The following is a 25,737-nucleotide window of genomic DNA, read 5'->3' on the forward strand; positions in this document are numbered from 1 at the left end:
CGTGGCTTGACAACCCAGAGACGTGATCGCCATAAGCGCTTGTCAACCGCTGCAGCGATCTGTCTTAATACGGGACAAACAATAACCGGAATAAAAAGTCCTAGATATTGAAGAAAACAAATCGGTCGAGATCGATGCGGCCTTTTTGAGAGCTTCCCGCGCTAATCTGAGCCTCGTGCATTTCTCCGTTTCTGTGGTGCGTTTCCGACTTTCGAGGGGAACTCCGCTAATGGACCGTCGCTGCGCCGATCTCTATCGCTTTTTTGTGTTGGAAGAAAATCGACAGGCCGGCGCGGACTTGGCTGCCGAGTTCCACAATTTGCTGGCCGGACGTACCTCGTCTCTTTGTTTTGCGCGACACTCTAGTGTCCCGGGCGATCGATCCCACGAATCGAGTTCTCAGTTTACGTTCCTTGAAATTCTTCACTGCTATACAGCAGTGGTGGTGGCAGTGTCGGTTTTCTCCAGACCGCGTGCGTTGTTGTGACGGTCGCTTGAGTTGCTTGGCGACGTTGTATAGTAATGAAGCGAGAGGTTCAAAAGCCCATAATACCCCGGGGTAATGTAGCGACGGCCAATTGTCCGTCTTAGATTGTTTATCGATCGCTCTCTCCGACACAAGCGGGCAAATAAACCGAGTGGATCTGTTTGTTCTGATGCATGAAAGAGTTGCCCCTTCCAAGCGTGTACGGCGAAAAATTTTCGGATTGTCGAACCCGACCGCGGTGGCTGCGTTTTTATGGAGGAAACGCTCTAAAGCGCCCGTGTGCTGTGCAATGTCAGTGCACGTTTAAGATCTTCAGGTGGTCGAAATTATTCCGGAGCCCTCCACTACGGCACCTCTTCTTCCTTTCTTCTTTCACTCCCTCCTTTATCCCTTCCCTTACGGCGCGGTTCAGGTGTCCAACGATATATGAGACAGATACTGCGCCATTTCCTTTCCCCAAAAACCAATTATTATTGTAATGTTTCTTTCCGTCAGAGATGCGGCGCTTCGACAAGTGTGTTCAGGTGCTCTAAACTTTGCTCGGTAGCCTCTCTATGCCTGTGTTCTTTGTTTGCATTGAATATTAAAACAAATTTACGGCTGCACTTAAATGAACTACGCTTTCTACTCTGTACAGACAGCAGTATTACCGATTTTAAAATTTCGAGAAGTGGAATCAGAATTTAAAAAAAAAATAAGCATGACTGAGTGTGCGCGGCGCCTGTCGAGACTGTGTGACTTTGATACACCGGTTTGCATGACGCCATGCAGGGCATTAATGCATGCAAATGAGTACGGCGCGCTTTGCTACACGAACAATTTTAATTGAAGTATAATTTCTCTTGACTTTTTCACCACCATGCAGAGGCATTATGCATGCAGCAGACACGGGGGCTGTTTAATCTTTCGATGGCCTGTCACGCGCAAAGCTGACCTGCAGCAGTATGCTGCGTTTGTTCCGCTTTTTCTTGTAAGAATAAAATCATACCGCTCGCGAAGAGGTCCCGTCATTTTTTTTTTTTGCCTTTCGGGCGACAACACCCCTCTGCACATGCGCTGCCTTGACGCGTCATTAAATCCGTCGGTCACCAAAAAGGCCCGCTTTCACCTCAGCTTTCGCTCGCCTCAGCGTCTAGAACCTACAAAGCCCAGCCCGCACGCGTCTGGGCACCGAGTTTGGAAAGCCGCCGAGCCTGTCTACACCACCACGTCAAGCCGCAAGCAAGGCACCAAGAAACGCGCGCCTTGTTTCAAGCCCCGCTTCACTCCACTGCATGCGCCCCGGCCGGTAGTTATTTTAAACCAGCGATGTTTCCGCGGGGAAGCCGAACGCGAAATGCCTGTAGTTTCCAAACCCGGAGGCAAATGAGGAAACTAACATGAGAGAGTTGGAGAGGAAGCCCCGTGTAGAGACAAAGCGTGTAGACGGAGGAAAGGGAACCGCCGGGAACGCTTAGACAGGGAAAGGAGGAAAGGGAGTTAGTAGAGTCCGCGATCGAGCCGCCATCTGGTCCACAGTTGACTGGTTCGAGAGAGAGGGACAGACGCACACGCAGCAAGCAGTAGGAGGGCGGCGGAGTGTGTTCTCGGGACGCGTCAGTGAGCGCGTTCGCAAGCGGGCTGGTCGACGACGCGGCTACCAGACGCGAAACTCGACTCCTCCGGAAGGAAGTCCCACATCCGGTTTCCGGCTGTCCAGCGCGACACCCGTTGTGTGTGTGTGCTGCCGTCCGGCCGCCGCTACTGCGAGACGAGCCCAGCGCGCGCCCGCCGGCATTGTGGCGACGAGTTTGCCATGATGGCGCTTTCGAGCCGCCGACGAGCAGCTCATCTCGTCGGAAGGCTCGGCCCGCTTGTTTTCCAGCCGGTGCCGAACGGACGCGCCGCAACTCTCAGAAAAAGGAAGCTCCCCGCGCTCTTCGTGCGGACTGTATTCATGCACGGCAGCCGCCCGTATAATTGGCTCGCACCAGCGCTGCCTGCTGGCGGACGCGTGTACGGGCGGGAGCGCGTATAATATCTGACGGTGCGCAGTTTTAGGCGGCTCTGCCTTTCGACAACGCGGTGGACTGGTAGCTTTTAAAACCCGTGAAAAAGCCGCGCGCTTTTCCTCTTGATTCTTCTCTTTGTTTAAGAACCTGTAATTTCGTTATAAGGAAAGAAAAAGAAAAAGCAAGGAATTCCCCAACTCCCTGCTCTGTATGAGGTCGAAAAGAAAAAAAAAACTCCGTTCGATGTCCTCCTTGCCATCCCCTCCTCATTGCACCCTCTTAGAAAGGCCTCACTGTTGGCAGCACAGGCACGGATGAATTAACAAGTGGCACCTGATCATTCCATGGGAGATTAACACAGCAATGTTTCATTTCTTATTTATCTAAGGTGACCACGTGATCCAGATCACGAGAATGAAATAACTTGGGGAATAAGGTTGTGCGTCTGGCAGTTACTCTAAGATCATTAATGACACTTTGCCAGCATCCCTCTGAACGCAAGTAACAACAGCTGTATCTTTTGGTATTCACCTATGGGACAGAAACATGGACGCTATCGCAAAAGGTTGAGCTTAAATTTAGGACAGCGCAGCGCTCAATGAAAAGGAAAACTACAGGTGTGACGTTACGAGACAGCAGGAGGGCAGAGTGGGTCAAAGGGACAAACGCGAGTTCATGACAGCCTAGTCGAAATCAAGAAGAAATGGGAATGGGAAGGACATGTAATGCGAAGGCAAGATAGCCGATGGTCGTTAAGGGTAACGGAACGGATTCCAAGAGAGGGCAAGCGTATAGCAGGGGGCGGCAGAAAGTTAGGTGGGTGGAGGAGATTAAGAAGTCTTCGGGATAAGGTGGACGCAGCTGACACAGGACCGGCTTAATTAGAGGGACATAGGAGAGGCCTTTGTCCTGCATTGGGCATAGTTAGAATGATGATGATGGTGATCATCATCATCACGTGATCTAGGAGCGCTGGTGCCAATAAGCTTTTTGTTATAACGCAGATGCTACCACCAGGGCGGCGAGGACGGCTTACGGTCCACCAATTTTCTCTGCTACAGTTATGTATTAAATATCAAACGCAAGGACAACGCCACGGGCTCGCGAGACATCGCTTGCCCCACATCGCAACACTTTAAGGCATTGGTAAGTCGTAAGGGTTCATGATTGGCCCAACTTCACCTATTATACAGTTGACTCGGGATTAGCAACTGCACAGTCACCGGCAATCGCCAGTTTTTCACGGGTACTTGTCACTCTGCAGACCTGCTGATCAAAGGAAACGACCTCCAGATTTCACAGCGCCGCCCTGTGTTGGGCTGGTCCTGTGCTATTTGAGTCGGCCACAAAAGACGCGATTGTTTTTGATTTTGATCCTTCGTGTTGCTCGCAAATTCGAAGAATGGCATTGAAGGCAGCGTGATTCATATATCTGAGTCACTTAATTGCCAAACGTGGACACAACACTTGCGCACATTCCTCCTATCAGGAATACAACGCGGAAGACCTTCCGTTGATTAGGATGGAGTTGAACTCGAGGAAGTAATGAGATGAGATGAGATGCGGTTGTCTGCGACAAAAAAAAAAAATGAGCGATACAGGAGCTCGTTTATACTTTACAATTAGTACAATTTATGATTAACGCGACCACACCGACACATCAACGAAAACAATTCCAACTAGGCTATAGGTTACTAGAATCTACAGACCAGACACCAAGGGAGGTCAGAGATCCCTGCGTGGCTCTCTGGCGACATTTATTGAGGACGTACACCTTCGTACGGATATAGAAAGTACAAGCAGCTTTGTTTATGGTTTATGGGTGTTTAACGTCCCAAAGCGACTCAGGCAATGAGGGACGCCGTAGTGGAGGGCTCCGGAAAATTCCACCACCTGGGTTCTTTAACGTGCACTGACATCGCACAGTACACGGGCCTCTAGCATTTCGCCTCCATTGAAATGCGACCGCCGCAACCGGGATCGAACCCGCGTATTTCGGGTCACCAGCCGAGCACCACTACCACTCAGACAGCGCGGCGGCTACAAGCAGCTTTTGTTGCGTCTTGGACAGCCCAGACAAAAGCCAGCGTTTGCAAAGAATTTTTTTGTGCACAGACCCGCGAGGAGAGAAACCTTCCGGATGACACCTGCACTTATCCTTCTCTCGAGCTCACGTAAAGGCCATGCTATACGTGAAACAATATAGAGAGCTTCAAAGCCCTTATAAAAGCGTGAATACTGAGTCTCCAACGTCCTTTGCTTGAATTGCCATAGTTTCAGAAGCAGATGCTTCACTACAATGAGACCCCCTCCCCTCTTGAGCATGCAGTCAAGTGACGAACACGCAAGAATACTTGCAAAGCGGGAAACCGTATCGTACTTCCAAGTTCCCCGAATATATTTTTTTGTCCACCCGCACATCTAATCTTTGTTTGCAAAACCATACTGTGCGTACTGCTTTCCGTGCGCCAGATTAGCCATGTGGCATGGTGTGTGGCTCGTTTTTTTTTTCTTTTTGTTCACCGTGTTCGATTTCTCAAGAGTAAGAGCGGCAGGGTGTGCAGAAGCTGCGCCTTCGACAATGTAGGCGTCTTTGCACAATGCGAGAAGGGATGGGCGCCTGTGTTACACTCTCATTATTAGTTTGCATTTTCAACTTTTAACCCTTTTGCGACGTGTGACATTACTATTTCCTCTTAATTTTTCATATCATGGAAAAGACTTCCGCAGAGTAGTGTAAGGGTCCTGTCACTTCATAGCTTATTCCCCGTCATCTCTGTCCTCTCAAGTGTCAATGTCCCTACCAGAATCACTACCACCACCACTGCAACCTTGATGACTTCATACGACAAGTGAAAATCAAGTTGCAGTAAAGAAACTCGCTTTCGAACAGCGTTTCATGGGTTTCCATGTCAAGGAAGCCGGCGACAAGAACATAGAGAAAATATCAATTTCGAGTCTTCAGCAGACAGAAAAAAAAAATAAAAAACCCAGAAGGTTTCGCTCATGGGCAAAGAATAAAAAAAGGACTGTGCACTAACACAAGTACAGAGGAAAAAGGCTAAAATCGTGGACTGGAGCAACTGAAATTAATCAGGCGTACGTCTATGCGGATCTTCACCAGAAATGCGTTTTTTTTAGCAGAACCATACTGATTAAAAGGTGGTGACATGGTAAGTCATTGAAAAGAGTATCAAACGGACACCCAGGATGAGCTCCTCGTGAATTAATTAGTTGGTGGATTACCACCTGCGAATGAAAAAGAGACTGACTTTCACAAAAAATGAAGCTGTTATACAAGTTTAAGCAGTCGTTCGTACAATAACAACGAGAATGCATGGCAAATAAATAAAACAACTAATTAAACTATTACGCGCTGAGCTCTTTCTCAGCATTAAATAAAATGATACGAGTTCTCTCTCTCTCTCTCTCTGTCTATCTCTATTTTCCTTTTCTTGTCATCCAGCAAAAAAGAAAACACTTAATTTGAGCATTTTGCGATGCAAAAAACGAAAACAAGCCTTATGCGCCTGCCAACATGGGGCTAAAATCTGCAACAGACGTTATGAAGGAGAGATCGAGAGAGAGAAACGCCATGGGAAAGAAAAGTGGTTCTTGGAAAGCAACGTCGTCCTTCATTAAAACTGAATTTCAACCAATTCTCAACGGAACGTCGAGCGCACTCCCAAGATCTCTGCATGCCCGAGAGCGGCAGGCTAGTGATTAATCACTAACAGAATTCACAACAGAAAAGCCACAGAGCGGCTTTGCCTCACAGCAACGTTCATTTCTGAGATATGCTTGAAGAGGTTGAAAGTTAGGCTTATAGTACACCCCAAAAGAAAGGAGGAAAAGAAATAAAGAGAGAGAGGGAAAAAGAAAAGAAAGAGGGCGTTCTCTGATCTTTCAGAGTACTCTGGATTAAAAAAAAAAAATATGCTCTTCACATAGCAGGAGAAGCATTTCCCCCAGGAGCACGTTCGAATGACGCAACCGATCTGGCAGCCGTCGTTATTGGGTAAACGAGAAAGAGCGCTGCCCGGTGTAAACGCGCGGAGAGACCCCAATTAAGGGTAATTTAGTTTACCTTGCGGTAGAGTTGCAGAGAGAGATGCTTTTCTCCCATGGCGCGCGTTATGCCGATCTTGTGGCGATTCAGGCCGCAAATAGAAGAGAAAAGGAGGAGAGTTCGCGAGAAGCAGTTCATGTTCCCTGCGACGTTTCCCACACGAAATTGCTCCTGCGCGGATTTCCATTCTGCCTGCCTTAGAAGTGTAGCGCGTTTTCAAGCTTTCCTGCAGAAGCGCCCTTCATTATTATAATTATTTTTCCTTGCTCTAGTTCCTGACGTCAAGGCAAACCGGAGGACAAAACTAAAGCAACGAATGAGCATAAACCTAACAACCAAAAAGAGCGACAGATTAAGTGAACAGATAAGCTGCCGTCTTCAAGATTATGAAGAAAATTAATAAAGACGAACGCCAAGGAACAAGAGTAATGATGACGTATTCAATGTCAGTTTTACCTCTCCATTTACTTGATAATTATAAAATGGTCTCATTTTCTCTAATCGACTGACCGTTCGTACACCCAGACTTGTTAATCTTCAGTTTAAATTATCACTACAACATAATGCCGCTAATATATCAGCCAGAACGGAAAGCGAAAATTAAGTAAAGACATACAACTGAACTGACACAGGAAACGACAACTTGACGAGAAGGAATTTGGCATGGACTATTGCATCGTCTGCCAAAAGTAATGATATCGGGAACTCATACATGGAAGTTCTGATTATCAGAAAGAAGTGCGTTTGTACAACTCTTAGCCGGAGCAAGCTGCCTGCCAAGGAATGCTGTTTAGTGTTCACACTCTTAAAAAACACACCAGATACAGGTGAACAATACCTAGTGCACCTGTATTTAAAATCGCAGTGCAAGTGCCCCGAAACTTACAACCTGGAGGGTTCAAGTATATTTTTGTCAATGAGGCCTTCTTTTTCCCAGAGACGCTGCAAGATTTTATGGGAGAGGTGTGTCGCCATAATGCGCTGTGGTTCATCATCATCATCATCATCACACCATCATCCTAATTTATTTTACCCTTAAAAGCCCCTATTGGGGTTACATAAGGGAGGGGGTGAGACCAAAATAAGTACAATGTAAAGAGAATAATCCAACGTTAATAGAATATAACGTAATGTAGTACAGTACAATAGTATGTGATACAATACAACAGGGTACTAATCAGTACAGTGTGGTAGCTAGGCTATAGGAGGCGGGCACAACAGGAAAAAGAAAATTTTACACAAGTCAATTTCGACTATCTGGGGATCTTTAACGTGCACTGACATCGCACAGCACACGGGCGCCTTAGCGTTTTTCCTCCATAAAAACGAACCCGACCGCGGCGGCTGCGTTTTTATGGAGGAAAAACGCTAAGGCGCCCGTGTGCTGTGCGATGTCAGTGCACGATAAAGATCCCCAGGTGGTCGAAATTATTCCGGAGCCCTCCACTACGGCACCTATTCTTCCTTTCTTCTTTCACTCCCTCCTATATCCCTTCCCTTACGGCGCGGTTCAGGTGTCCAACGATATATGAGACAGATACTGCGCCATTTTCTTTCCCAAAAAAAACAATTATTATTATTACACAAGTCAAAGCATTCCATTGGAGACGGATATTAATGTTATTTATTCGCGGCAAAAGTCGATTAAACGTGGTTAAATTTAGTACTTCTCTTAAGGATGCAGCGTTTTCTATCAAACTGTCAAGTCTCTGCTTCTTTTTTTCTTCTTCAATTTATGCTTTCAATACGACCGTCTCATTTCGCAAAACGATGAGAACGCGAAGGTTGATAGCTGTCAGTGCAACCGGTTAATGGTGGTATTTAATCATCAGTAAAGGCCTACAACGAACGAATGACTCACAAGGAGTAAGACGCAAAGAATGGCGGGCGATTATTGAAACACGTGAATGACCAGAGGAAATGTTTCGGGCAAACTTAAAAAAAAAAAAAACACGCTATGAATTTTCTCCGTTAAATACAGCCGAGTGTCGATAATTCGAACTCTAGCGGCATTGAATTTTTTTTTTCGAATCACGCCGAGTTTGCATCAACCCTTTGTAGCCTACGGGACTCGTATGCCGTCCGACTTGCTTCATCTGTCGGCGAAGGGAAAACGGTGCACCCATACGACATATTTTTGCGTGCTGAACACTACCGACCGATAAAAAAAAAATCAGCGTGTTTCTGTCTCTTGATAATATGTCTCCTGTGTGTTCTGTATGCATTTACGAGTGCGGATATACAGTTTGACGAGGTCGATATTGGCAGAAAAAACAAAATTTTAAAAATTGTTTAGTTTTTAGCATTTTATCAGTCAGCTGCCTCATAATACTTCTTGAATTAATTTTAAATTCTATTGCAAGTTTCCTTATACGTCGATAAGACTGGGGATTAATTACGTATCACATTTGAGATCTGTTTACGTAGTCATTGGTGCAAATGTGCTGGCCTGCTTTCTACAGAACCAGTTCTCGAAGCGACTTTTAAGTGATGCCATTCAATTTCCAGTCATTATGAATGCAATTTTACTCTTTGTATGCATGTGTGACAATCATATAAATTGCGCCTTATAAAAACTTAAGCATGCACACGATGCTGACACGACCGAAACGTTAGTTCGAGTAAACCGAAAGTTCGAATTAAGCGAGTTTGAATTAACCAGCCTCCACTCATAAGCATACCCTACTGAACACTGCATGAAACGCTGCAACGCACAAAGGACTGTGCTACTCAGAAGAAAATTCTCATTTCGGACGCGGTCATGCATATTTATTCCATCGAGTAAGTCATTACGCCGGTCCCCAGCCTATCAGAGCAACACAGAGAAGGTCATATGTGCTTATATGCTCTTTTCAGACGTTTTGCCGGTCAGGTCGGTTCTAGCTTTCGTACGCAGGACCCTTGTTCGCGGCACGGGAAATGGACCATATCGTAAGAACTGCCGTCTAATGGACAATAGCTCGATGTAAATCGAAGACGTGTAACCTGCTGCTTACTGCACATGCTGCCTAATACGACGATGATGAATGCGTTAAACCCAAAAGGGGAGGTCCAAGAACGTGTTTTGCCAGACACTTCAATCCCAATACATTAGCGTCCAGTCTACGTGCACATCAGTATAAATACATAGTTAAATGCGGGTACAACGGAAATTACACCAAGTAATCGTATGAAGTTATCTTCGAAGAAATTTTCGCTTTTCGGCTGCTAATTAGTGGATGAGCCATACGGACAGCGATCCATCGACCACTTTAATCTAAATGGACGGCTATTCCAGATCCTCAGAAGACGAAATAACGTGGCAGGAAAGACGGCACTTGATGCTTTCAGCCTGAAATTACGGTTCTCATCGCAGTAGTCGTGAGTTATTCTAACTGCTAGTAACAGTAAGAAGCGCTTCACTGTCCCAGCGAGAATATAATTACCGGCGCTGCCATCGTCATCATAATTTTTGCATAGAAAACGAGCACTTAAGTCGCATAAACAACAATGTTAATTCCTGTGCGTGAGGAAAAAAAAAAGAAAAATCCACAAGGGAGCTAAACATCGCATGAATACACTACTTTTTGTTCTTGCTCTGGCCTGTTTTAGTGTACTGGGAACACTAACCCCACTGCTCAAATCAACATTGAATTGTAGGAACGCTGGCAGCCTGATCCTTATGGAATGGAGAAATGTATCAAGCGAAGACCGTTGGGAAGACTGACACGCGCGGCAAGAAGCATTCAGAATTGCGCTCCATCCCTGGTTCTTCTTCTTTTCTTAAAATGGTTAACGACTAGCATGTTACACGACGGTGACACCGAAAGGATGCTCCGCTAAAATCACAGAGGTCTCAGGCCACGATACTGTCACGCTCGATGCTGACGTACAGCCACAAAAGAGCATCGGTCGTATACCGTAGCCAAGCGAAGTGTTCGTAGAACAGGCTGGTTCGATGAGTGTAAGTAAGCTGGCCCGTCCCGAACGCTGTCGAGTCACCAGCGGCGAGTTCGCGCCAGCGCGCGCATCAGAGCCGGCCCATCGATAGCCAAGTCCACGTGCTCCGCGCGGCAGCGGTGGCGCTGACGCCGTCAAAAAGGCGCTCCGCGTGGCGCCGTGGTCCGAGCGTCGCGCGCGCTGCGCGATCGAAAAAAAAGGCTACACCGGGCCGCCAAAGCAGAGCCGCAGCAGCAGTCGTCGCTCACCGTGGCTGCCGAGGGCGAGCAGAAGAAGCAGCGGGAGCAGCAGCACGCGGTCTCCGGCGGCGCCGGCTCGCAGGCCCATGGCGCGGCTGTGGTGCATCCCCGACGCGCTGGCGGGCGCTCTCCTCCACCTGTGAAACAGAAACAGCGCGCGGCGCGGGCGTCCCGGGAGCGGCCGACCGGCATGCATCGCGCCCTCGCCCACCGACCTCCTCGCCCCACTTTGTCCCCAGCATCCGCCCCCTGAAAAGTTGAGCCTCCGCCGCCCGGCGGCAGCGCGCTCCGCGCTCGGACGCGCCAGCTGGACCGCACGAGTCGGTTAGCCTTCCCCAGAACAATGGTCTGCGCCGCAGTCGTTATTAGCTCGCGTCCACAGTAAACCAAAAGCTGGGCACGGTCGTCGCCGGCTCGGAACGGCGGGGGGCCTCGCTCGTGCCCCGCTCTAGGGGGCGGAGGGGGGGGGGGGGGATGCAGAGGGGGCCAGCTGAAGGAAACCAAGCGAAACCGAATCTGCCGCCACTACAGGCAGCGCCATCTCGGGGAAGCGTGGTGAACTTGTGGACGGCGTCCTGGCGGCCTTCTCATTGGTCGGTCCTTGTTCCGGGCGGTGCTGGCGCCCTTTAGCGGACACGTGGTGCGGTGGCTCGGCGAGAGCCCCTCCGAGCCGCCTTCCCCTCATTGATCCCAGCGCGGCGCGTCCGCTGGCGAGTGCGGCGCGTTTCCTCCGTGAGTGGTGCGCGCGCGCGCGCGGCGTTCCGTGCGTTCATCTCGGCTGCGTGCTGTTTGTTGCTCGTCCGGACCACGCCGCCGTGCGCGGAGAGAGGCATGCCTCGGAAACCGTGGCGCGTCCCCGGATGAGACGCGGACGTTCATCGTGGCCCAGGAAGTAGCCGTGTGCTGGCGTCTCAGTGCTTTTCCTCGTGGCAGCGCGGCTTGTCAATGACGGTGCCCCGCGGTCGGCTCCGAGACGAGAGGACCCAGTGTCCGGTCCGGCGTGCGAGGCCTCGGTCCAGAGGGATGATTTGTGTTCCAACGCTCCATCTGCGGCTGCTGCTGCTGCTGCTCGTCCTGCCGACGTTCGTCGGAATAGGGCCCGGCTTCGCTTCAGGTGAGCTTTGAGCGGTACCTGGGAACGTTTTCATCGGCTGAGCTGTCCCCATGCAGCTGGCTGTCAGAAAAATTGTTACTCCCTCGACGAACATTTCTGGCGCGTGTTGTATTCGCACAGAGAGCAGAGGAAACACTTCTCCAGGCAGAGATTTAAATACTGCAGGAGTCGGAGAATAAATTTAAAGCAGGAAAAAAAGCCTTACAGTTTTATGTGCCGTTTCAGTAGGCATCTATTGGTTTGGAGGATAATACAATACAGATAATCTTTTTTTTTCTACAGATCAAGCAATGACAAAAGGTATTTTGTACAGGAGTTTGCCTCCTGTATTTTTTTTTCCTTCCGCACTAGGCTGGTCTGCTCGCATGGAGCATTCGTGACGTCATCAGTTTTATTAGGGATTTTCACTAAGCTGGTCTGTGCACGTACGCTGTTCCGGAGTCACCCATTTTATTAAGATGTTGCTATTTGTACGCAAGGATACACAGTATGATGGGGTAAAAAAAATTGTGCACCTCCTCCCCTATCAGTTTAGAATCATATTACGTTCATGATGGTACAGGCCTTGGAGATGTACGAGCCAGTTTCGCGACCCCAGGGCACGCAGTTAGAGATTACGCGCAGCACACGTCCCCTCATTTGAAACTTCGCTTCTCAGTGTTCAAACGAACAAAGTAGGCTATGCAAGCCGGCTCCAGGAATAAACGGGCGGGGGGCTGGCGGCTCCGCCCCACGGATCGGCCGTTTTCCGGCGCATCACTCTTCTGGTCGTTCATCGTCTTCCCTTACCGCAACAAGCGCCGCCGTTATATGCGCCCACTCCTCGATATTCGTCGCTTTCTCAACACCGCTCATGGCCCGTGCCAGTCACAATACTACCGAGAAAGCTCTTCAGCCCCAGCGTGCTGGATTGCACAGCTCCGAGACCAGTGTTCACTGTTACAGACATCGGGCGCGACCGTATTGCGTCCATGAATCTCCCGAGGGGGGGTGGCAGAGAACAGCACCGATGCCTGTGCGATCGTGGGGGCGCTGGGCTTTAAGGCAGGAAGCGTTCCTCCGCCCGCCCGTGTTGCGCGGCGGGGTGTGCGAGCAGCCGTCGGCGGCGCTTTTAGGGGCCGCGCGCCAGCGAAACAGCGATCGTCAGCTTGGGAATTGCTCATGTTCTTCTCGCTCGTACAGCGTACGGCGCTGGAAAGCGCGAAACAAGACGAATGTTGTCGAAGGTGAGGCAATCCTCTCGCCTGCCTCCCGGTTTTTTTCGGCGACGCCGAAAGGGGAAGAGAGGCCGAGCGCGAAATTTTAACTACTGGGGAAGTAAAAAAAAATGTAATAAAGGGAAGTGGAGTTGTAGACGGATGTTGTTTCCCCTTCGACCTGGTGTGAGGAAGGAGACTGTCGATGAATTGCCCGACCGAGGAAGATTGCGAGAGCCGGCGAAAGCAGAAGCGGCGCTCCATCGGAGTGATGTAGAAACGATGCGATCGGCGGGAGTAGGGGGGGGGGGTGGGGGGGGGGGGGCGTCCTCTGTTCGCGCCTTGCCACTTGTTTTTGTTTCTTACAATGGCAAAAAGATGGCGAACGCTGCGGGATCTCCGAGAAGCTGGTGTCGACACCCCTTCTCGCAGCTCACCGAAAGTAAATACATATCTAAAAAAAAAGGACGCGCTCGCCTTGGGTTCGAACACTGATGAAGGCGTTGCGTCAACACTGGCTCGCACTGCGCTGGGGGGGGCCGGAGTGAAATTCTTGCTCGACAACAGCGACTCGAAGAGAACACCTAAAAGGCTGAGCAGGGCTTGAATTTTTCGTCTCTGCATCTCGCGTCTTGTCGCTGTTAACGGATTTTCCCGCCTTGTAGCTTACCCAGCTTTTAGAGCTTGCGCAACGGGACAACGGCGTGGTGTCGAAAACTCGGTAATCAGTGATACGCTATTAGAGGGCTTTGTTGCGCCTCCATGTCGCAAGGAGCGCATGTAAGTACACCGCTGCGCGCACTCCGCTATTGAAAGCAGGCCGTAGAATTTCTAGGCAGTGTCGGAAAAAAAAAGAGAGACTTACTCCCCACGCCCCAGTACTTCGCTTTCTGGATCGTTCTTTATTGTGCGGAGAAAAGAATACAAATTCAGCTCGCGAGCATTAAAATTAATCTGCTTTTGAAGTGTGTGTGAGACGAATCGCGAATTTTCCAGCGGATTGGAAGGAAACGCTTGAATGTTTAACTCGGTTGGATACCGCGCTTTCTGCTGAGAATTCGGGCGGTATAAGCCGTCGTTATTCCCGCTCCCAACTACTACTCGACGCACGTTCGAGCGCGCGCTGCGAATATTTTGTGCGCAAATTTCAGCCGCGATGAAAATCGAATCACAAAGAAGCACGCTTTCTTCTCGTATCTGCATGTAATTCCAGGCGCGAATGCAGCTTAAGTAAACAAACTGGATTAGCATTATACGCCTAACTTTATATGTAGGCGGCTCTGCCGAATAGGAGAATTCCTTCTTCTATTGTCGAACCAACAAGTTCGGGGACGATACACTCCATCTTCTTATCTCTCCGTTGTGACGGTAACAGCGTGTGGCAGTTTTTTTTTTATTGGTTCTTGCTAACTAAGTTTTAGTTCTCGTTTGCGATCAGTTCCCGACAATGGTAGCCAGGCGCTACTGTTCAGAGACACTTCCTTTATCCGACAGGCGAAAAGATTCGCACTGTCGCTCTTTTGCAAACAAACCTTTCGTGCTGGAAACCGTAGCTGTGTTCGCAGCAGCGGTTAACGAACACTAGTTATTGTCTCATAAACAACGAGAGATGGCGCATGTAATGCATTGTTCGCGAACTAGTTAGCGCTGTACTGCTATGGGCTGCCGCGATCGCGTTTCAATAGCTTTCATGGGCGGGTGGGCGGAGACAGTGACAGGGGGCCTCTTTTGATCAGTCAAAACTCGTCGGTTCGACAGCCAGTGTCACTGAATGTGGCTCCACTCACTCCTCGGTCGCAATTCTCATTTGCTCTAAATCCCGCCAGTGCGCGGTGGCCCCGTTCGCGCTGGTTGCGTGGCACCGGCCACTGAAGGAACTGAGCTGCAAGAAAACACTGTGGCGGTCCTATTCAGTGCGTCTCATCAAATAGCCCCACAGGAGCACGTAATTTTAACGCGACAGCATTAGAGCGGACGCTCGGAGTAAGATTTGCGCGTTGTTAGACTAATTCAGGTTTGGACGAAAGATTTGTGACGTCACGCGTTCGACTGTTGAATAGAAATTGCGACTACGGGGTTGGTGGCATGACTGAAATGTCATCATGTCATATAAGAATATAAAGTAAATTAATTTCTCCGGAAAGAAAATTGGGCTAATTATTTGGATACTGACCGCATCACCATTGGGCTGTGAGTGAGGCACGTTACTGATATGCCATTGAGGCACATTCATTCAGCTTGGATACAACGAGAACTTGTGTGTCTTGTGGCGTATCACGCCTTCTAATATGCAATCTGATGTATGGTAATTAGTGAGCGTAATTAAAATAGACACTAATTAAGAAAATAAGCAGCAAATAACCATTAACCGTGTCGCGTCATGCCCTTAAGGCGGAACTTAATTGCCCCCCTAAATTTTGCGTTCATAATTAGCAAAGGAGGGCGTCGCGAGAAAGAATGCACTTGTACTAAACGCTCGTATCTAAAAAAAACCGCAAGGTTGCTTTCCCGCATCGCCTCGCGCCTTGGCGGCGGGGAGGAACGACGCGCGCAAAGGCGGCGGGCGCACGCGATTTCGCATCCCCGTCGCAGGTGGGTCGCCGCTGCCCGCCAACCGCATGGGAAATGCGCCCCCCCCTTCCCCCCAGTAATGTGTGTCTGTCTCGATGGCCCATTGTTTTTGACCGAGCCTACAGAAACCGCGGACGGAGGAGATATAGCGGACAACAATTGCGCTGTCCCCCTCCCTCCCTCCCCTCGAGTCCCTCTCGCCCTCCTAACGTCTGGCTTCGCAGCGGCGGGCCGTTGCTCCGCGAAAGTTCAAAAGCCGTCCTCGTCTCTGTGGTACGCACATACTCTTGAGTGCGCCTAAGCTCGAGACCTCGAAGCGTACGCGCGAGTGTGTGCGTGTGTCTGCTCTCTTCCCAGCATGCGCTTAATGCGAAGCCATGCGTGCGTGTGTGTGCGCACATGTGTCGGTCTTGTGTGGCGCATTGCGTGCACAGCCGTCACAGCTGATTCTGAAGTTGCGAGACGCCGTGTTTGGAAGTTTTCCACTTGTCCGCGCCGCTTGCGTCCCCCTGTTCACGCGAGTCGCACGGTGGTGTGGTGCGCGGACCGGTGCTAATTGCGGCCTGGCCGCTGTGCGCGCATTGAGAGCGCGAAGGCGCTGCTGCGGTGGCTTACGCGTGTCTCCTCTTTTCCGTTCCTGGTCGCGCGCCCTCGTTCCCTACAATTGAGCGCGCGCACCGCTGCTCTCCTGTTCGCGTTCTTTTTTTTTGTTTTGCTCGTTTTATTTTCGTCCCGCTTCGCCGTCCCACGGTATAATTCATCAGGACGTCGCGGAGAACGACACTGGAATCGTCTCGTCACATGGACAGACACAGATGAAGAAAATGCCCGCGATGAAAAGCGAAGTGCGCAACCGTGGTTGGGACATAAAAAGAAAAATGAGAGCAGATGCGCGAGGAAAAAAAAAACGCATGCAGTAGAGGCAGAGAACAGGACGTATACTGAGCAGGGCCTTAATGCTGATGTCGTTGGAGTGCGAGTGATGAAGGTGGCATGAACTCTGGAGACATGATGATGATATCGGGCATGCTTCTTGCCAAGCGAACTATTTGAACTATCGCGCTAGCGCAACAGGCGGAGGTGGATGCAAATCAGGGAAGCGGATGTAATACAGGATTGCGTAGCGTCTCTAGGGTCTTGCTAATATTTAACCACAACGAAGAGCCTACAGCCCGTGTAAACTTTGCGTGCAGTGCTAGGACTGCCTCGATAAGCAGCGGGAATGGCTGCGCTCACCCGCGCCATGCTTAAGGTAAGGCTGTGTGGGCGCATCTAGCGTATACCGGATGAAAAAAAAAATTTAATGGGGAAAGGAACTGTCATTGCATCTATAAATGCGCAGTGGCGAGTCATAGTGAGCATTCCGCGTTCTCCCTTCTGTTCGTATCTCTCGTTAAGTGCAGTAAAGTGCACTACAACAATGCAGTATATATGCTACTGTTCTCGTGCGGTAGTTTGCATTGGGCCCCCACACTAGAGCCAATATTGGTGCAACGTATTTTGAGCGCGACGTCTATAAAACGCGAAAAAATATTACGAGGCGAATCAGAGTCGTGAAGTTGTCAGTTCTCCTTTTGGTAGCTTCAAATGGCGGTAAAAGACAGAGAGGGATTATATAAATATATGGTACCATATAGGAGGAGTCGAACGTTTAATCAGTGCTTACATTTTGCTTTTGTATACAATTATATTATGTGTCTGTAGTCGACACGTTTTTACTGATTATCTCAGAGCAGCCCCATCAACAATCTGAACGTGCATTGCAAAAGAAACACCACAAATACCGCCTGAAACGGGCTACGTGATCAACACCGATTTTCGGAAACTGCTTTGATCTGTCAGATACGACACTATTAGGAAAGAATTCGGGAGAAAAAAAAATGACATCAACTGCGTATTTCTCAGTGTTATCATATCCCAAGCAGCTTAATGTCGAGCGTTCCTTGTCCGATCCTACGCAGCCTCGCTCTGGGTCGCTCTAGAGTTGCATGCTTCATTTCTGACACGCACAAAGTTTGTTTTCTGTGCGTTACACATTTCGTTCCTTTACTTGTAAAGACGTTCGCCCTACTCCCTCAGCTCGTATAATATTGCATGCTCGCCGAGTATTTCTAAAGACAACAGCTGCCACTGTGAATTTTAATTCTGCCCCAGCTATAGAGATAACAAGGCGTTTGGAGGAAACCCGCACTATATATACCTGACACACGCCAGTGCTCCAACGCGCAACAAATCGCTTTAACCCCCGATTTCCGTACCCCCGCGGCGAGATTTCCTCCTCCACTCAGCGTTAATTACCACCGGCACAGATAGCATTGCAAGTCAACCGAGCCTGTTTTACCTCACGTTCAAGAACGTGCAGAAGGCGAGGGAGACAAGGCCGGGAGAACATCACTTCGAAGAGCATCCCTTTATCTCTGCGTAGCCATGGTTCGCGTCTTTTAGGCGCCCCCTTTAACGCAAGAGCGCGGAAGCTCTGACGGCACACCGATCTAGCAAGAACAAGAGTTTTCTTATCTGAGGCCCAATACGGGAGGATCCGCGCAGAGCCCCACGAATTCTGTTTCAAACGGGAGACGCGAAAATGGAGGGAGTGTGTGGGGAGGGGGTGAAGGGGTGTCATCGGAGGGCCCAGCATTAATACAGGCTTTCGAACGCCTCCGCCGGCGCGCATATATACAGTCGCTTCTGCCGCGGCCGCCGCAATGCCATGAGCCCAGCAGGCGTGGTCGCTTTATTGATATTCGATAATGGAGGGTCCCCCTCTAAACACGCCACTGATGCCCGCCACGCATACAGGAGGGGGAGGGGGCGACATTTCCCTTCGTCGCGCTTTTCGGCGTGATTTGTATTTTTCTTTTTGCTTCGCCATCGACGCGACAGGCACTCAAAGTTTCGACTGGTGGCTCGCGGCGGTGTGGAGGCGCCGTGGGTTTTACTGAGAGCCCCGGGCTGGGGTCTGGCAGCCAGGAGTCACGCGAAAATCTCGCTTAGCCTTCTCTTCGGGGTTACATTTCTCGCGGCTTGCTGCTTTGATGTTTTTTTTTGCTTTCTACCCCGTGCCCTGTTGTTTCTGCTTGGCTTCAGGCGCAATGCGCTGCGCTGGGGCCACGCACTATGCGGGAGACAACGGCGCGGCGAATGCATACGTGGTTGGTCCACCACTGCCGCGGGACACGGCGTGCGTCGGGGCCATGGCGACGGATCACGTGGCGCAACCTGCGTCGATATGTTTCAGCTGACGACATCAGTGCGCGTCCCATATTCGTGAAATGCACGAAAAAGCGTGTTTGCGACTTGGGAGAACAAAGGAGAGAGGAAGGGGGGGCTGCCTCGGGAGAAAGTCGCTGCGACAGCGCGCTGTTGACTCTCCCGATAACCTGTGCCTTTAATGCACGAAGCAAAGGGTTTTAGCTAGCGTCGAAAGGTGTTACGAAACTCGCATGCCGCTGCCGCAGGTAAATGCGAAGGTGCAATCAGAACAATGGAAAAACGTGCCTCTTTTATTTTTGAGTGGTACATGAATTTTGTCTTGTGTCTAACGGGTGTTGTTGTTTTTTCCTTTTGTTTTTTGCGCGGTGCTGTCATTGGCGGAAAGAACTTCCAGCGTCAGCACGCGTTGATTGCACAACACAGTGGTGGTTCAATAAGTTTTCTTTTTTGGACTGCAACTTTTCTATTAGGTGATGAAACTGCGAGTTGTAACGCTGAAATGTGAGTTCGAAATGTATTTTTGTCCAGAAGCACATCACTTGTTCAATATACCCCTCCCTCCTTCCTTCCTATACCGGCAACGAAGAACTTTCAACAGGGGTGCACACACTGATCCCAGCATGCCATTTCGGGTGTTGGGCCTTTTGGTAGTTACCCATCTTTGGCTCTAAATCGCCACTAAAAGGTGGCCACCCCAAAAAGTGTTTAATCAAAAAGTGTACATCAAAAAGTTGCTTTCCTTCTTTCATTTAAGAAATACTCCAACATTTTTCCAACAAATTTCATTCCATCGTTTAACATTTGGACATCATTTTGCCTAGGAGCAAACAGTTATAAACACCCCTAGTATCACCGTCGGTACAGGCTACCGCAGGTGTTCGCATGTGAAATGACGGGAAAAAAATACATTATCTTCCCTTGAATGCGCAAGAATTTAGAACAGCGGGTCAAGAAAATTCGCGCATGGAATCCGCCGGATGTGCAGAGAAGCCACGTGGTTCTAATGAATGGTTCGTGCTTTATGTATTTGGTATAGAATAGGCCGTTATTGAACGCAAATGGTGTTTGTATGCCTTTTCAAACCATGGTGTGCCTCAGTGGATGCTTGGAAAGCATGAAAAAAAATATTTGACTACAGTGCCGCTTTCGCGGCGACGCCAACCCTTCGGATAAAAAAAAAAGAAAATTTTGCTTCGTGAGATCGGTTTAAAACAACCGATAAAGTAAACAAAGGATCAGGCAAGCCAACAAAGACTAAACAAACGAACTTCCTGACTTAATCATGACACCACTCCGGCAATTAACGCTGATTGCCTACTTGGACTGTGGCGCCAAGTCCATTAAAGGTTACTAAAACACTTGACGTACGGGATGTTTATTTGTTCTATTAACAAAACGCGAAGACCTCCAACGCTAGCTAAAAAAAGTTCAATAAACTGGGAAGTTTTAACGAAGTATGCCGCGGCTAAGTACCGCTGACAGATTTCATCTTTTCTTAGAACCCGGCTTCGTTTCATCACGGTCTTGCTCTTCTCGGCGTGGCGCACTCGCATCGGGGCTATGTGCACAGCTGTATTGCTTTAGTCAATATATTTGTTTTTGTTTTCTCTAATTGCGTGGCGCGACCAGTGCATGCACTACGCAGGGGCTGTAATTTTTTTTTTTGCTCCACTTTCACGCACGCGCTTCCGCACAACATTCTCCCTTCATCAGCTGACTGCGTACAGCAGAGGAGGAAAAGGGCAATATAGGGATGCCTATAGGTGTATATAGGCGTGCGTATAGGGGTGTATAGGTTCACCTATAATCATGTATAAGTACGTATATAGGTACATATAGGTACTCATATAGGGGTGTATATGTGTACATATAGGGGCGTACTGGTAAAGGTTTAAAGGGGTGTAAGGGTCACTTTCCCTGGGTTGGTTGCACCGCGACGCTATTTCTGCTGTGCTACACTGTCGTGTGCAGGCCCCGTAGGGAAATGTGTCTCAACCAGGCGGAGAACAGGCAGTCTTCCCTGTATCTTTATGAGCTCGCCGTGGTGAGCGCCGCAGTTATGTACGACCAAAATTTTCTCTACCACGCGCATGGCCTGTTCGCTGCGCAGCTCTGATCGTGGAGTTCGAATCCGGTCACTGTTATCTACCACCTGTGGCTCTGTGCTGCTGCGCAGCTGGCAGGTGTGGTTCTTGCTATGCGCAGCGCGGCGTCCGCCTAGTATACTCTGCCACGGCAAGCAGCTAACCGAGGTCGGTCTGCAGTCCGTATGCTCTGTTTCGCTTAGGTGAATGTTGACCTTAATTGCACAGAATATGGTGCTCTTGGCACGTCACGCAGCTCTGAACCTTCGTAGATAGCGAATTCGGTGAGATGACTTCTATACTCGAGGAATCGATTGTGGCAGTTGGCTGCACACATTAACAATCCCTGATCAGTGGACAAATGACCCTTCTTCTCGCGGTGGTAGCTCCGAAAGAATATCATCAAGCGGTAATTAAGAATGCTTTGAGGATTGAATAATTTTATTGGGCTGTGACGGTGGTCCTCGTAAAGAGAGGTGCACGTTAGAGGAGAGGATGCGGAAATGTGGTTGGTGCAGCGTATCTTCGTCAACCACCGTAGAGTTCACCAACCATAGAGTTGAAAATTTGCCAGCGTCGTAAACAGTGAGACGTTTTGAAGCACGCGACCTACCACCGAGCCGAATGTCAAACAAAACAAGGCGCTCGCCATAATTTCGTCCTTTGATGTACCGAAATAATGTCGCTTACAAAACAGGATTTAAATGTAAAGGTTATGCACGTAATTTAGGTATGCGTGAAGACAGAGACGCACTACTTGTGCAGCGAAAAGTGTTACTGTGCACGTATCAAATCAAGTCTTCATCTTTATTTCAACATTTCACCAACAATTTCACCTCCTCTTTTTTTTTCCCCCCAAACGGCAGTGACTTCTGGAACGGTCTTGTCGAAAGCAACATGCTTTCTGACACTGCTGTTCGCGAATCATCGCCACGACTTCAGTAGTGCTTAGCTTTTATTACCGAGTTTTCTTCCGTTCTCTATCTTCCGTTATCTTCCGTTTTTGATGCGTAGCGAAAATGAAGCACAAAATAAAACCCACCCGGTGTGCCCTGCAACGGTTGAAACGGGAGGATGCCTCCGCTTCTCCTGTGGTCTGTCAAGTGCGCGGGGCTCGACACAAACGAATCGGCGTCAACGTAGGTCCACTGGGCGCTCTGTTGACTCCGCTCAGCTAAATCCTCTCGAGGCCTGCGCGCTCAAGGTGATGACGTGCGCGACACCCCCTACCTCCCAATCTTTTGGCAACTTAATTAAAAGTTGCCCAGCAAGCAGGCTTCCCCGCGCGTGTGTGTATACGTGTGTGCGAGGGAAAGAGAGCCCCCCCCCCCCCCCCTTCCCCCCGCCATTGATGACGATCCCGGTGTAAGTCTCTTAGCAGAAGTAACGGCATTAGCCGAGAGGCCCTCCTCCTATCTCCCTGCCGGCTCCTCTCCCGCGAGCGCTTGATAAAGCGTGACGGCCTGGAGTGGTCCGTCCTACCGAGCGTGCCGATCGGCCGACACGTGGTAATTAATTTAGCGAGCGCTCATCTCCAGTAGGGGAAGGGAGCAGGCCCGCGACGCAGCCGCTGCGGTGCTTTGTGGGGCGGAGGACGACGCGGCTTCCGCCCAACGTGTCACGCAGCTGAGTCGGCGGCGCGCGCCCGTACCAACCTCGGCTTTCCTTGGCTTGGGCCCCGCGGTCCTCGCGCGCAGCGCTGATTATCGCGTTGCCAAAGACGCCTCGCCAACGGCCGCAGCTGCTTGTGCGTGTGTGTCCCTCTCTTCTTCTGCGCACTGTCTTTGTTTGCCGCCATCGTTGCCCACCCCTCTAAACAGGTAAGACCGGCACAGTGCCCCCCCCCCCCTCCCTTCTTCTCCATCCCCGCGCGGTGTCCTCGGGGGTTCCGCCAATTAACGGCGGGCGCGTCACCGAGGCCTACCGCGTCCTCACGCTGTGCCGTTGTCTCGGTGTGTCCGAGAATCGCGGATGAGTGGCGAGCGGTTCTCAGGCTCCTCGGCGACAAAGCAGCGTTGCGAGAGGACTTGGCCTCCACGAGATAAGTCCGGGCTGGAGTTCGTGCCTTATTGGATTGCCCGAGGAAAAAAAAAAAAGAGCGCTACTCGGAGGATGTTCCTTGGATCAGAATGATGCGAGTAAGTGAATGCGAAGCTCTGTGCGAGATCTGGCCCGATGTGCCAAGTCTTAGCTGCGACGATGAAGACGAACGCTCATGGGGCTGTGGAAGGAAACCGGATTTGCGAGATCATGGTGCGACTTGCTGGCAGTTAAAGAGATGCGCTCTATGGAATAAAGGATCGTTCTGAGAAACAGGATTTGATCAGTGCGTCGCAATTTAGGAGCGCGACAAACTTCTAGCAATCTTGTTAGTCGATATTGCGCCGACATCTCGCCGCTGACGCTTGGAGAAGTCAGCCCACTACTACATTATCATCAAGCGCCCTTTGAACGCAAGAATTGCGGCGACATTCACCCGCACAAAAATGCAGTAGGCTGCGCTGTGAAGTGCTCCTGTCAAGACGGCCCTAGCGCTGCCTTGACGCGCTCTCCCGGCCTCGCGGTCATTCACCGCCCATACGCCAATTACTTTCCCATTGTAGCGAAAGGCCTACCACAGAACGGTTTGTCTCAGGCTTAAAACTCGTCAATCCATCGCTCAGAACAATCCACCAGAGCTTCAACCAGCCTTCGGCAAGCCTTCAGCGAGCCCACGGCAGTCAGTTCCCACACACCACGGCACGCAAATGTCGGTGTGCGATCCCATCTGCCGGGTGCTTATGCTCGCTCCCGAATTCTCACGCGTGCGCAGAGCAATTGTCCCTCGGCAGCTCCTGCTGCTCGTCAGCGCTGTCTCTCACCACCGTCAGGACCTCAGTAGAGCGCATTTGTCGCCCCCCTCCCCGCTTCCTCACCCATTCCCTGGCATATACCCCCATAGCCAAGGGCGTCGCCTATATGGAGAAGGGCAGGCAAAGGGAGAGAGAAGAAGATGGGAGAGTCGGAGCGCAGCCGTGCCGAAAGCGACACGGAAAAGTCATTCCGAAGGGGCGTGGCGCGTCAGAAGGAAGTCCGCAACCGGCTCCGGCTGTAAACAGTGCGAACGGGGCCCCGAGTGAAGGGCGCGCAACGGTGGCACTGCGGGGCTGAGATAGAGCTGGGGCGCATTTATCACGCTTCAGTCGCCCCCACACGACGCACGCGTGTGTGCGTGCGCGCGACTACGTTCCGCCGAGCGAACGCCAGGCGTTGATAGCTGTCGTCACAAGAAACAACGACGAATAGAGAGAGCGTACTCTCGGAGCATCGCCAATGACCATTAAGCATCACGAAATCTTGGCTCCTGAATGCAATGAAAGAAAGATAAGAAGGAAAGAGAGAGAGAGAAACGGCAGTGCAGATAAAAAATCGCTGTCTTACGATGCGGGGATAATTAATCCTCTCTCAATATGTTTTCAGAACAAACAAAATAGAGAGATTCGGCCTCTCGGACGCGTTAAGGATGCATACCCCCATCGCTCACATCTTGTTGCTCCCGCATCAGAGCACGCTAACGTATGAACACCGCCAGCGATAACTCCGCAATAATTCAGGGGACTGTGCCAATATTTAGCGAGCAGTAAATCTACACGCGACACTACCCCATTCCGCTGCGATCGATACGCCGTTGACGCCAGCAAAACTAAGAGTCGAGTGTGCAAACGACCGCTGTTGCGCGTCCAGATTACCGGGGACAGCGCAAAACGCTTCAAGGCGGCCAGCGCTATAGACAAAGCCTACGCCGCAAATAGTAGAGACGTTGTGACTATATTACGGAAGCTTGAAGGGTGATATCGCGCTTGGCGACAGAGTTTTCTAAGCCTATGCCTGCGTACAGCACAGCGAAGCAACTGACTCATAACCGCAATCAGGGCCCGACTTTCGATCCCACTGCCGTCGGTGTATACCAGTCAGAAGCGTGCTTTAGGTTTATGAGCGTCTAACGTCCCAATGTGACTATGAGTGAAGCCTTAGTGAAGGGCTCCGGAAATTTCGACCGCCCATGGGGTTCTTTAACGTGCACTGACATCGAACAGTACACGGGCTTCTAAAATTGCGCCTCCATCGAAATTCGACCGCCGCGGCCGGCCGGGATCGAACCCGCGTCTTTCGGGTCAGCGCAGCCGAGCGCAATAACCACTGAGCCACCGCGGCGGCCCGAGTCAGAGGCCAGACGTGATTCTGAGAGACAGAAGTGAAGAAAAGAAAGTGACAAGTTGCACAACGCGCGAAAACACTCGCTTCTAGACTGGAGCGAGAAACATTCTCGAGCTGACGCCCCGCAGAGTTGGGCCGAACCATAATCCAGAGCGCGCGGCGCACCGCGGCGTGTTTACACGGGCGGCTTATTTGACTTCCCTCTTAGAACCCTGCCTCCCTCTTCACAGTTCGTCGAGCCCCGGCGCGACCGGCTCTCCAGCGCTGCTCCCCGCGCTGATCGGTAGAAGCAGCCGCGCGAGCGTCAAGAAATCGCGGCCAAGGGCTTCTTCGCTTTCCGCTGGGCCTCCCTCCCGCCGGCCGGCCGGCAGGAGGAAAGTCAGCGATCGATGATTTGCCAGCACTACCACCTCCTCAACACCACCGCCACCCAGCAGAGCGGCCCATCCACACTAAAGATAAACTGCGTCCCATCGGATCCCATGCTGAGCGAGCTCCTTCTATTCTTCTGCCCAGAGTCCCTTTCCTTTCTTCCCTGGACCCGAGCGAGAAATACACGCGCTTGGGGCGAGCGTCCCGGGGCGTCGGCTACAAAAATGCACTCCGCGCGCCGAGAGGCCGCGCTACAAATCGTCCT

At 50.6% G+C, this 25,737-nt stretch overlaps 1 protein-coding gene across 1 annotated transcript in view; it reads left to right on the forward strand.

Moving 5' to 3' along the window:
• Window positions 1-11,537: 11,537 nt before the first annotated feature.
• The window catches only part of LOC144093639 (hemicentin-2-like), a 209,258-nt gene continuing 195,058 nt past the window's right edge, over window positions 11,538-25,737 (forward strand). Inside the window, 1 exon segment of the mRNA XM_077627222.1 lies at window positions 11,538-11,839. Within this exon segment, the coding sequence (XP_077483348.1) occupies window positions 11,671-11,839 (169 nt within the window). The 5' untranslated portion in view covers window positions 11,538-11,670.

This window comes from Amblyomma americanum, chromosome 6 (genome assembly GCF_052857255.1).
Source record: "Amblyomma americanum isolate KBUSLIRL-KWMA chromosome 6, ASM5285725v1, whole genome shotgun sequence".
NCBI lineage: Eukaryota > Metazoa > Arthropoda > Arachnida > Ixodida > Ixodidae > Amblyomma > Amblyomma americanum.